General features: G+C 35.4%; 1 protein-coding gene across 1 annotated transcript; it reads left to right on the top strand.

The window, feature by feature from the left end:
• The first annotated feature begins 3277 nt into the window (after window positions 1–3277).
• On the top strand, window positions 3278–13325 carry LOC114194016 (F-box/LRR-repeat protein 15-like). Its single transcript, XM_028084046.1, has 17 exons — window positions 3278–3947; window positions 4171–4420; window positions 4530–4662; window positions 5458–5554; window positions 5635–5832; window positions 5910–6180; window positions 6282–6380; window positions 6478–6566; window positions 6732–6831; window positions 6916–7086; window positions 7425–7577; window positions 7869–8029; window positions 8101–8299; window positions 11455–11912; window positions 12194–12257; window positions 12666–12752; window positions 12873–13325. Exons 1-17 carry the CDS (start codon window positions 3640–3642, stop codon window positions 12951–12953), a joined length of 2919 nt encoding a protein of 972 aa, XP_027939847.1. The 5' UTR covers window positions 3278–3639; the 3' UTR covers window positions 12954–13325.
• Window positions 13326–13542: the final 217 nt, after the last annotated feature.

The raw sequence follows: 13542 nt of genomic DNA, 5'->3' as shown, positions 1-13542 counted from the left end.
GCCAAAATGGAAAGATGCAATCCAAGCAGAATTAGATTCGCTTGCTAAACGAAAGGTTTTTGGACCTGTAGTTCGCACACCTGAGGGTGTAAAACCTATTGGGTACAGATGGGTTTTTGTACAAAAACGAAATGAGAATGGTGAAATTGTTAGATACAAAGCACGGTTAGTTGCTCAAGGTTTTTCACAAAGACCTGGTATTGATTTTGAGGAGACATATTCTCCAGTATTGGATGCAACAACATTTAGATATTTAATTAGCCTTGTTGCACAAGAAGGTTTGAATCTGCACCTCATGGATGTTGTTACAGCCTATTTGTATGGCTCTTTGGAAAATGATATTTATATGAAACTCCCTGAAGGATTTAATGTGCCCAACAAAGCAAATTCTAAAAAGGATTATTCAATAAAATTGAATAAGTCCCTTTATGGATTGAAACAATCAGGACGTATGTGGTATAACCGTCTAAGTGAGTACTTATTAAAGGAAGGGTATAAAAATGACCCTATTTGTCCTTGTATTTATATGAAAAGATCCGAGAATGAATTTGCCATAATTGCTGTTTATGTAGATGACATAAACATAGTTGGAACTCCTAATGAGCTCACAAAGGCAATTGATTGTTTAAAGAAAGAATTTGAGATGAAGGATCTTGGAAGGACAAAGTTTTGTTTGGGATTACAAATTGAGTATTTAAACAAAGGTGTTCTTGTACATCAAGAAGCTTATATAACGAAAGTGCTTAAAAAGTTCTATATGGACAAATCACATTCACTATGCACTCCAATGGTGGTGAGGTCATTAGATGTTGATAAAGACCCTTTTAGACCTCAAGAAAAAGATGAAGAACTACTTGGTCCTGAAGTACCATATCTTAGTGCTATAGGAGCACTAATGTATCTTGCTAATTATACTCGACCCGATATAGCATTTGCTGTAAATTTGTTAGCAAGATATAGTTCTTCACCTACAAGAAGACATTGGAATGGAGTAAAACAAATACTCCGTTACCTTAAAGGCACTATGAATATGGGCTTGTTTTACCCAAATGATTCAAAATTAGATCTAATGGGTTATGCAGATGCAGGTTATTTATCAGATCCTCATAATGGTCGATCACAAACAGGATATTTGTTCACATGTGGTGGCACAGCGATTTCATGGCGATCTGTGAAACAAACAATAACAGCAACATCGTCAAATCATGCAGAAATTTTAGCATTACATGAGGCAAGTCGTGAATGCGTTTGGTTAAGGTCTATAATTCAACATGTGCGACAAACTTGTGGTTTATCCTTGGGAAAAATGAAACCAACAACGATATATGAAGACAATAGTGCATGCATTGCTCAATTGAAAGAAGGATATATTAAAGGAGACAGAACAAAACATATTCTTCCAAAATTCTTTTTCACTCATGATCTTCAAAGAAATGGTGATGTAGAGATCCAAAAGATTCGCTCATGTGAAAATCTAGCAGATTTATTTACAAAGTCTTTGCCAAGGAGAACTTTTGAGCAATTGGTTCATAGGATTGGACTCCGCCATCTTAATGATGTAAGTTTACATGAGGGGGAGAAATTAGAAGATGCAAAGAACAATATTATATAGAATGATGTACTCTTTTTCCTTCACTAGGTTTTTATCCCAAAGGGTTTTTCCTAGTAAGGTTTTAACGAGGCACATTCTTTTATCAATGGACACCCAAGGGGGAGTGTTATGAATTAATGGTCGTCCATTGATTTATACAATTACTCATATGATTGATAATCATATTATTCATTACTCTTTATGATGTAATATTTTGTATTTACTATTTGATTTTATATCCTTTCTGGGTTACCATATTGTACCTATAAATAGGACTCGTCCTATCAGTAATTAGACACACATAAAAACAGAAGTTGCTCCCTACTCTCTCATTCTCTATTCTTCCTCTCCTTTGTCTCTCTTATTACCTTTATTTTATAACAAACAAAATATTTTAGGAAGCTATATTCCACACTATTTTCGATTCCACTCTTTGTCCCTTTCAACCTGGATCTTCTTCCGTTATACATGTCTCATTATCCTTGTATCGATAAATTTTGTAGCAGAATGTTTTGGTGTTTTTTGCTAAATTTATTTTTACAAACACGACACAACTTGTTTGCTTTACAATAATTATATATAGGTTTACATTTTTTATATAAATGAAAAAATAAAATAGATGAAAAAATAGTAAGGAAACATAAATAAAGTAAAAACAAACGTGTTTATATAAAAGAAATAGAAAACAAAAAAGACAAAAACAAACTAAATAAGTGAAGGCATTAAAAACGACACGTGTAACAACCACAAACAAGTGTTTTCAAATATGCTAACGAAAAGGTATAATTATTAATTTTCTACTGTGGTTTGAGTTGGTTCAATTTTTTGTGTTCTTCTTTTATTTTAAGCGATTCAATTTAGTATTTTTTTGTTATATTTTACTTAATGTTATTTGTATAATGATGAACTGTCATAATGCAATACAAATGTAGGTGAAATTGTTAATTAATTGGATATAACTAATATCATTTTAGTTTCTATGTTGATGTTTTTTTATTAAATGTATTCAGTACAGTATTAAGATTAGTTGTTTAATTTGTTGTATAGTGACAATTCACCATTATACAACCAACGTTAACGAAAATATAACGAAAAATATTAAATTGATTTAAGGATATCAAATTGAACCTTTCAAAAATTCAAGACTAAATTAAACAAACTAAAAAAATTAGGGACCAAATTAATAATCTATCTATAACAATATATAAATATAAATAAAGAGGATTGTCTCTTTTGTGTTCACATTTCAAAGTACCAATTTTACCCTTTAAAATATAATTATTTATAATTTTTTTTAAAATTGATCGTTACTTTTATAAATATTTTTATAAAATTGTCTATCTTCGCTATTTTCTTTTCTTCTATTTATGAACCGTTATTATTCATCTTTTCTGATATATTTTACTTTATTTTTTAATAAATATAATTTTATTTTATATATTAACCTAATATTATATAAAATTATCACGTATATTTAAAAATAAGCTTACGCAAGTTATATCTAAGAAAAATTATGAAAACCAAATTAGTAATTAATTGGAACAAAATTTAAAAATAAATAATGTTAATATAGTTTTCTTTCTTACATTATTTTCTTAACAGAACTTTTAATGTATTGCAGTGTTACAAAAACAGTATCAAACGAGGACAGTGTTGTTAGTCTCACCATTCGGCAGAAGAAACAAAACGTCCCCTAAAAGAACGAAACGGCATCGTTTGAGGGGCTTTTCTCTCTCACTCAGTCTCTCTCCTTGAGTTTTTTGGCACAAAAAGTACGAATTTCTCACTTGCTGAGATATAGAGCAACCCCATAGCAGAGGCAGAGGAAGAACATCCCGAGAAAAAAAAGCAGCAGCAGCAGCTCCCAAGATCCGATCAGATCCATTTTACCGTCTTTCTCTCTCCTCACTTCCACTCTTCATTTTCTCTCTCCTTCCCTCAATTTTTCTCACTGCCCCAAATCGTTTCCGCTCCAGCGCTTAGGGTTTCCCCAAATTGCCTCTCCAAATGCGTAGGATCCACATCCAGCCATCGCCAAGTTCAAGTGCATGAAGCTTTGGTGCTGTCTATGCTTCACTGAAGAGGAACAAGATAACCTAAACCTCATGAAGGAAGAGGACATTTCCGAAAACGACGTCGTTACCGGTGTTGGAGCCGCTGCTGTCGCCGACCACCACGCTGAAGAAAATCGTGACGATGACCGATTCGCGATGACGTCGGTGCAGCCGCGCACCGAGGCATTGATCTCGTGGACCGGCGAGTGCAGCGCCGCCGCGTGCTCGGACAGCACCGTCGCAGGCGGCGTCGAGAACCGCGATTTGAGCCACAAGCGCGCCAAGTTCTATGCCGATTTCGAGTGAGTTTCGCGAACCGAACGTGTGAATGTCTTCTTAGTGTGTGCATTGTTGTTGTTCTGACGATGATGACGTGTCAGTCCACTTTCGTTTTGTTGCGTTTTGCTAGCTTTCGTTTTGAAACTGGAAACTGTTCTTGAGTGTTTCTCTTTCGGTTTTCGTTCTTGCAGTTTTTCTGTGGCGATTGATTGCGGTGCTTGTCTTTTTTTTTTTTCATTTTTGCAGGGAGCGGTACTTTTCGACGAATGCAGGGAAATGCGGTGCTTCTAATGAATGTGGAGATTATGACTACATTAACGATTCTCTTCGACCCAACGGTGAGGCTTGTTGTGATACATTTGCATTGATGGGCGGTGGTGAGGAGAGTGGTTTTGATTCCAGCATTGTGGAAGACGGTGAAGGAGATAATATTGATATCTTGAAAGTGGAAGATGTAGAGATCAGAATGGATCTCACCGATGACTTGTTGCATATGGTAATCCTCGTGGAAAATATTTTTTTGCTATTTATTTTGAATTTTGACTTTTCCTGGTATGTTTTTTCTCTTAACTCTTTCGTCCTCTTTTGCTATATGTGAAATTTAGGTTTTCTCGTTTTTGGATCATCCCAATCTTTGCAAGGCTGCCAGGGTTTGTAAACAGTGGCGAAGTGCAAGTGCTCATGAAGATTTCTGGAAAAGCTTGAATTTTGAAGATCGTAACATTTCTGTGGAACAATGTGAGTCTCTATATATGTTGTAGTAAGCTATTTTCCCTTTTCTTTATTAGTTTTATGTTGTGCCCTGTAGGTGAGTCTTCTACTAGTGAAAGCATATTTATCAATCCCTGAGAGTTGTGCGAAATAACTGGTCTCATATCCCTGAATAAATGCTATAACAGGATGGATGTTTTACCCAAATTGTAGATCCAACATAAAGATTTTGTCATATACGAGTAAATGGTAAAATTAAATAAAAAAAATCTGAAATTAAAGCCATATTCATCATTTAGTTTGACAATTGAAAGTACTACGTTGAGCAACAGAGCATGTGGGTGAAACTGTGAAAATGAATAAGCCCCTCAAACTTCAATAGAGAGTGAGTGTGGCAAAAATAAAAATTAAAAACGAAGTTAAGTCATTCATTAGCATAACGAAGTAGTAAGTTGACCAACAGAACTAAGTTGACGAAAATGAATAAACGAGAACGAACCTCTCATGCTCCAATAGAGAGTGTACAGGGACCTCAAGCTTGTGAGGGTGAACAGTGAACGAGATGAACTCAGGTTATGAAAGAGCAGGCTTTTCTGATGCAACATATGCTGGGAAAATTACGAAGAGAAGAAAATTGGTACTAAAAAATCAGACAGTGGGAGAAAAATTGGGTCACTTTAACTTCTTAGTGACATCCATCTGCCTCATGCTGTTAGGGAACTATTGCAATGTTATAGCACATACTTGATGACTATAAGCAGAAGTCTTGCTTCATTAAAACTTTGCTAAATGTGCTTATTAAAACTCAATATGAATTTACAGTTGAAGACATGTGTAGGCGTTATCCCAATGCCACAGCAGTGAGCATATCTGGTTCTGCTATTTACTTGCTTGTCATGCGGGCTATCTCTTCATTAAGGTAGGTATTCTAAATGCGGTATTGCAATCAATCAAGTTATGTGCTGGACGCCAGCTCTGATTTGTTTTCTTCATTTTCAGGAATCTTGAGGTTCTAACATTAGGAAGAGGACAAATAGCTGATACTTTTTTCCATGCTTTAGCTGATTGTTCTATGCTAAAAAAGTTGAATATCAACGATTCTACACTTGGCAATGGCATTCAAGAGATAACTATAAATCATGACAGAATGTGTCATCTTCAATTAACAAAATGCCGTGTGATGCGAATAGCAGTCAGGTAAATATGCGCTTTGGTTTAACTGACATTTATGGGCCACTTTGCTACTGTATATTGATTATTTGTTCTTTTTTCAGGTGCCCACAGCTGGAAACTATGTCATTGAAGCGCAGTAACATGGCACAGGTTGTACTCAATTGTCCACTTTTGCATGAGCTTGATATAGGCTCTTGCCACAAACTTCCTGATGCTGCAATACGAGCTGCTGCAACTTCGTGCCCACAACTTGTTTCACTGGACATGTCAAATTGTTCTTGTGTCAGTGATGAAACTCTGCGTGAAATAGCATTGAGTTGTGCTAACCTTAGTTTTCTCGATGCATCATACTGCCCAAACATATCTCTGGAGGTGTGCTATAGAGTCTATAATAACATTTTCATGTATAGATTAAAGAAGAGTATATGACTTTGTTTGACATGGTTGCTCACTTGTTTGTTTTTTCTTTGAAGTCTGTTAGACTGCTGATGTTGACAGTTCTAAAGCTTCATAGTTGTGAGGGGATCACTTCTGCCTCAATGGCTGCAATAGCTCATAGTGATATGTTGGAGGTATGATATGTGTCTAGGTAGTAGAAATTAGTGATGTGTCTGAATTACTGAGTATAGACTTCTAAGAAGAATAAATGGCGCCACTCTGCTACTGCAGGTTTTGGAGCTTGATAATTGTAGCCTGTTGACATCAGTATCATTGGATCTTCCCCGTTTGCAGACTATTAGATTGGTACACTGTCGCAAGTATGTTTCTTGTTTTATTTTTCACCCTGGAAAAAGTGTTGTAATTATATTGTTGGTCTTTGCCTTTCTCAGTTGCTCGTGTAATTGTTGTTTGACTCCACAACCCTTTCCTATTTTTGGGCATGGTATTTTCTAATTTATTTTCTTGAATTATTTAATTGGCAGGTTTGCCGATTTAAACTTGAGGACTATGATGCTTTCTAATATTCTGGTATCAAACTGTCCTGCACTTCATCGTATCAATATCACTTCAAATTCACTTCAAGTATGTATTGTAATTAAGTCTGCGGTTTTTCCTTCATGCCATTTATTGTTAGTTCTGTAAAGGATGGACTTTGTGGTGATGCAGAAACTAGCATTGCAAAAGCAAGAAAGTTTAACCACCTTAGCCCTACAATGTCAATCTTTACAAGAAGTGGACCTCTCAGAGTGTGAATCTTTGACGAACTCTATATGTGATGTTTTTAATGATGTTGGAGGATGCCCCATGCTGAAATCACTAGTTCTAGCTAATTGTGAGGTACTTTGAAATATGTCCCCTTTTTGTGACACATTCTAGATCAGTTTCCATGATCTATCCTAGTACTCTATACTGAAAATTACAGGGGTTTTGTGCTACATGTTGGTGCTATTTATCATATTCTACTTGTGTTTAAGAGGCTACATATCTAGGTGTTTCATTTCATATCATTTATAATTTTATATCAAATTATGCCTTTCAACTTTTCTGCTGGTTGCACTTGCGAGAGATTAGTGTCGTTTGAATTCCTGCTTTTGCTTATAGCTGATTTTATTGGTGAAATGTTCTGGATTTTCTTTCTCCCTTTTTACTGAACTTTGGTGTTTTACTGAATTTAGAGCTTGACCTCAGTTCGGTTCTTCAGCACCTCTTTGGTCAGTCTTTCCCTTGCTGATTGTAGGGCAATCACTACTCTGGAGCTCACATGCCCTAACCTTGAGAAAGTAATTTTGGATGGCTGTGATCATTTAGAAAGAGCATCCTTTTGTCCTGTAAGTTGTATTCATTTCTTAGTTACTTTATAGACTTTGAAAGTTGAATTTTTTAATTATGCTTTTTTAATTTGATCATTTAACTAAATATGTTAAATCTATAATTGAAATTGAACTTTAACATTAAATTTGCATGTGGATTTTGCTGTTTCATGCTTTAAGAACAAGTCATGTTTGTGCACTTTCCAGTCAAAGGGGATGCTTTTGGTTTAAGGCTTAGGATTAAATGCACATAGTAATGTTTGTGGTATGTGTGATATAGTTGCTAAATTCATTACTTTATCTGCTTAGGTTGGTCTTCGATCTCTCAATTTAGGAATATGTCCAAAATTAAATATACTCAGCATAGAAGCCATGGTTATGGTCTCACTTGAGCTGAAAGGATGTGGTGTACTGTCTGAAGCATCAGTTAATTGTCCTCTCTTGACATCTTTGGATGCTTCATTTTGCAGGTGAGGTTTCACTTATTATTTGCTTTGGCATCCTTCTTGTATGTGGACTGATGTTTATATTTTTGGTGCAGCCAACTGACAAATGAATGCTTGTCTGCAACAACTGCCTCTTGCCCAATGATTGAATCGTTAATATTGATGTCATGCTCATCAATTGGTTTGGATGGACTTTGTTCTTTGCAGCGGCTCCCAAATTTGACCCTACTTGATTTGTCATATACCTTTTTGGTCAATTTGCAGCCTGTTTTTGAGTCTTGTACACAGCTAAAGGTTAGAGTTGCCTTTTCTTTTTGTGCTTGTAATTTTGGCTGTATGTGATTTGTTAGTAGTATAGTGATAGTAGAGTGGCACCACAACGCACATGCTGAGGGAAAGGACAGCCAATTTTATAAACACCTAATGAAATTGTAGTGCAGAGTGTGTGCATGTGTCTTTTGTCCTCGAATGTTTATGAAATAACTAGTTGGGCTCATTGTCCTCTTCCATAAATGTGAATTTGTTTTTACTTAACTCAACAAAATTGTGATATTATTTGAGTTCACTTGCACAAATAAATAAGTAGAAGTATTATGTCCACGTGTAACTAGGTGTGTTCCTTGTTTTTACCTTCTAATGTTTGTAATTGTTGGAAATCGCATATAGACTAGGTATATGATCAAATTGTAGTATATAAGTCATTATAAACCTCACCTTCCAAGACAATTTTGTGAGGTTAAGTTGAACATAAAATTCACTTTTTAATATGGTATTAAAACCTATTTTGGAAAGGTTTGTTGGGCCTATCATGCTATTTGTTATTGGACTACCTAAATATTTATTCTTATGCTTGAAGTGTGTAGTCCTTGGCATTAGGAGGTGTGTTTGACATCCCACGTCAACTAGTGACGAGGTCAAATTATAGTATATAAAGGCATCTCGATTGCAAGGGTTATATTCAGGCTCATAAGTTAAGACTTTGGTATTACAAGACCTCCTCGTTGACATATAATTTGAGATCCTCAGTTATAAGAAGAAAACAATATATTTATGTCTTGAAAATATTAACCACGACATAAAATATTAGTTAAAGTGTTGGTTTTACAGGAATATTCCATTAGAGAAAAAGTTACAAGGGGTTTTAAAAGTGATGAGGCGCAATAAGACCCATGTAAAGTAATTTAGAACCTCTTATAATGACTCTTGCAACAGAGATGACCTAAGTGAATGCAAATCTCATCTTGCAAACCATATATTTTTGTCAAGTTGAGTTAAGATTAAAGTTTACTTTCTAAGAGTAATAATGAATTGAGTTCATTGTCTTCATGCTAAAATGTATTTTTCATTTAATAATAATACAACAAAAGTGTGATATTAATCTGGTTTACTTGCAAGTTGCAAGTATAAAATAGTTGATATTTTTGGGTGCTGGTATATTTTAGAAACAAAATTATTGTTCATTAAGTTTTTATTAATTATTGTTAAGATGTCCAACATTGGATGGGAATATAGGAGGATGCTCCTCATAAATCAGGTTTGGCCCATTTCAGGAAAAGTCTTCAAATTATTATAGAAGGTTTTTTTTTTTTCATGTATTATGAAAACCTTATGTATTACCAAGTTATCCTAGTCGGATCCCGTCACTTTCATTCTTCTTTTGTACATCATTTTGTTGAAATATATAATCTATAGTTGCCAAGTGAATATAAGCTCAAGCCTTTTGTCTTATTCAAATATTCAAGTTGGTATCAAAGCAGGTTTGATACTTTTGTCATTTTCACGAAGTCTATCTCTGATGGTCATTGTCCTCCAATGACATTATTTTCTGGCAAACCTCTGTTCTTGCTTGGCAGCACCCTGACAAACCACTTCACATTTCCCTTCGCATAGATTCTTTGTGGCATGTGCATCACCGCAGGTGTTGCCTTGTCATCAGAGCTTCGACATGCTACCACAGGCAGTCCCATCGCTTATCTCTGGTCTTCTCTGGTCCTGTTTCAAGCCTCTCCTTGCATTTTTGCCTTTCTTTGGGTAGTAGTCTGGGATCTGTGACTTGAAGAATATCCTTTCTGTTTTGTGTTACAAAATTACCTCAACTGGCCCTGTCTTCATTTTTGGAAGCCCCACCATTAGTGTAGGGAAACTAAATGGTTGAAGTCATTTGTCATGGTTTTTCCTTCGTAAAATTATGATTCCTTGGTCAGGGTTGACATGAACATTTTAAAATAGAATTTAACGAATTATGGATTGAGGAACAAGCTCAATGGAAGGAACATTACTTTCAATTATGTGTTGTATTGTTGAATCAAATATTAAAGACTTTCTTACCCATCCAAATTTGTTCATTGTGGAATAAAGGCTCAATATTTTTGCTAATGACATTCTGTTTATATGATTTTGTTCAAAAACTTGCCTCACTCAGAAAGATTAATCATATTAACGTGTGTTTTTCAAGACTAATCAGTCATTATGGAGCAAAATATGTTTCAAGAAGCTGAGAGAGTAGTTTTACATGGTGCTTTTGATGGTTTGAATTCAAAATGTTATGATGTTCATGATCACAATTTTACCATTAAGGTGTTCCTTTCATGGAAAATTTAATATCAAGGCTTCTTCATGTTCCTACTCATAAAAATGGATGGATGAATCTTGAATCTGTTAAAGCTTTGGCAATGGTGTCCATTTGTGGAAGGGGAGGTTGTGGAAATTGAGGAGGATGTGGTGGTGGAGATGGTTGTCCTTAGCTCCCGTATTGTAAGAGAAAGGGTCATACTTGGGAAACCTGTTGCTCCTCACACGACTTTCCTAGGATGGCGACAAATGTTTGTAAGTTAAAGAAATCTAAGCAGCAGTTTTCTGAAAATGAATATCAAAAATATCTTCTCTTCAAGTCTGACAGCTAAGTCCAACCATCTCAGCCCTTGGTGTTTCACCATGTATTTGTCAATCTATGGGTTGTCAAGGTCCATGGATAATTGGCTAAGTTTTTTCTTGTCACATTTCTGGCAATGGTTCATTCACCTTTGTATCTTCCCCATCTTATTCCTTGAGCAAGTGGATCCAAGGTTGTTTCCCAAGGAGTTGGAAGTCTCCTTTTCTTCCTACTTACACTTGAAGTACGTCCTCTTTATTCCTATTTGTCCCTTCATTGTTCTCTCTCGATGCAAGTATGAGACTGAAGGAGTAATTAAGCCTAATTTGTTTTATTTTTTGTTGCAACCTGCTAATTAAATTATAAAATTGCATAAAATAATTAGAGAAGAAGAGGGAGAAGGAGGATGCGGGAATGTGTGAAAGAAAATATTTATGTCGTTGAATCAAATTTAATGTTATTGTAAATACAATATCTTCATCAGTACTTGGACAATTGACAATAAAATGGTTGATTCACCTTTGTGTATTTATTCTCTTTGCCATTTTCTGATTGTATTATTCCTTGTTTATTGAAGGTATTAAAGTTGCAGGCATGCAAATATCTCACTGACTCATCACTTGAACCACTCTACAAGAGGGGAGCTTTACCAGCCCTCCAGGAGTTGGACTTGTCTTATGCTACACTATGCCAGTCTGCTATAGAGGAGCTTCTTTCTTGCTGCACACACCTTACACATGTGAACTTGACTGGCTGTGCCAATATGCACGACTTAAATTGGGGATGTAGTCGCGGGCATATTGCTGGTGTAAATGTGCTATCTGTTACAAGTTCTTATGAAAATCTCCATGAGCTAAGTGAGCAACCCACTCGACTACTGCAGAACTTAAACTGCGTGGGCTGTCTGAACATTCGGAAAGTTTTCATTCCATTAGCGGCACATTGTTCCTGTTTGTTGTTTTTAAACCTTTCTCTATCAACTAATTTGAAAGAGGTTGATGTTGCATGTCTCAACCTAAGCTGGCTTAATCTAAGGTATGGTTGGCTTTAATAACTGGGTTGATTTCTATCCTTCTCGTTACCGAATGTGTGTATCTGTATAAGTATTTCATTCTCTTGAAAAATACTCTCTTATGTGTATGGGCTGTCTGTGGGCCCAGAATCTCTTGTAGTCTGTATATAGATAGACCTTTGTGTAACAACTGTAATATAATTCTGTTTTAATTTTTTTATAAAACGATCATGCTTTTCTCTCTTATCTGTAGATAAATTATATCACTCCTAACAGTTATTAATGTTTAAACTTTTCTTTTCAGCAATTGTTACTCTTTGGAAGTTTTGAAACTAGATTGTCCAAGATTGACCAGTCTATTCCTCCAGGTAATTTTTTTTGCTCTTCCAATTAAAAGAGATTGTTGCACTCATTATATATTTAGTTCTTGCTGGGAAATTTTGTTCCAGCCGTGCTTGTGAGTATGCTTAGGCAATGTGTCTTAGGTTGTATGCATTACAGCTGTCACAAACTATCATGTGAATTTTTTCCGTTGTGTGGGATCTGTTTTTAGACTGCAAGCATTTTCAAAATGTTTGCAAGCAGGGTTGGCCTGGCCCACTTGAAATTAAGCACGAATGGATGTGTTTGGGCTGAGTGACATGACAAATGGAAATACATCTTAAATTTATATTAATTCTGGCAACACATCTATTGATTCATTACTGTACACCATAAATTGCTTGCTTTATTAAATGTACTAACTTTTTTGATGGAGTGGTACTTCGATGTTTTAGTCTTGCAACATTGATGAAGAAGCAGTAGAGACTGCTATAACCAAATGCGCTATGCTGGAGACTCTTGATGTTCGCTTCTGTCCAAAGGTGATAGCGATCAGCAGTACCGTGTGCACTAATCTTTAATTAATTGTATCCTGTTACCCATTTCATACATGATGGAATATCTTTTTTTTTATTAATTGGTATATTTTTTGTGCTTTACAGATTAGCTCAACGAGCATGGGAAGATTGCGTGCAGCATGTCCTAATTTGAAGCGTATATTCAGCAGCTTGTCAACTTCATAAACATAACCAAGGATCTTCTAATTTACTAGTGGTTTTCACTTGAAGTGAAGACACACTTGGTAATAAATCTGGTTATTTCCAAAATGTGTTGTAAATGGTCAACTTGTTATTGTTCTGTATGTTTGTCATACATAGAAATCAGGTTATATTTTTCGGATTGTTGTAATAAGCAGTCGTTCCTATACTTGAGCTCTTGTAAATTTTACATTTCAATTTTTGTTTATACATATTTGACTCTAAAATAGTGTAACCTTTTTTCTTGGTTGTAAATAGGGGATCTGATCCATTGCCATAGTATTCCATCGATTATGCTGTAAATTATTCTATCATGTACTGACATTTGTATTTTGAGATACGCATTTTTTTATTTTATGGACCTTGCCTTAGACAACTGATGTAACCCCTCCCCCTTCCCCAAATAAAAGGACATTGATTGTGTCGTGTATTGTCTTTAAAGTTAGTGTAAATGCGAGACACGCATTTATCTTCTGGATCTTGCCTTAGACAAATGGTGTAATCCCTCCCCATTCCTCTAATGATCGGATATTTGTGGTGTCGGGTATTCTATCAAGTTTAAAGTTAGTGTAAA

The sequence above is a fragment of the Vigna unguiculata genome, chromosome 8 (genome assembly GCF_004118075.2).
Source record: "Vigna unguiculata cultivar IT97K-499-35 chromosome 8, ASM411807v1, whole genome shotgun sequence".
NCBI lineage: Eukaryota > Viridiplantae > Streptophyta > Magnoliopsida > Fabales > Fabaceae > Vigna > Vigna unguiculata.
The sequence above is the reverse complement of the archived record's forward strand: the minus strand, read 5'-3'. Positions and strand labels throughout refer to the sequence as shown.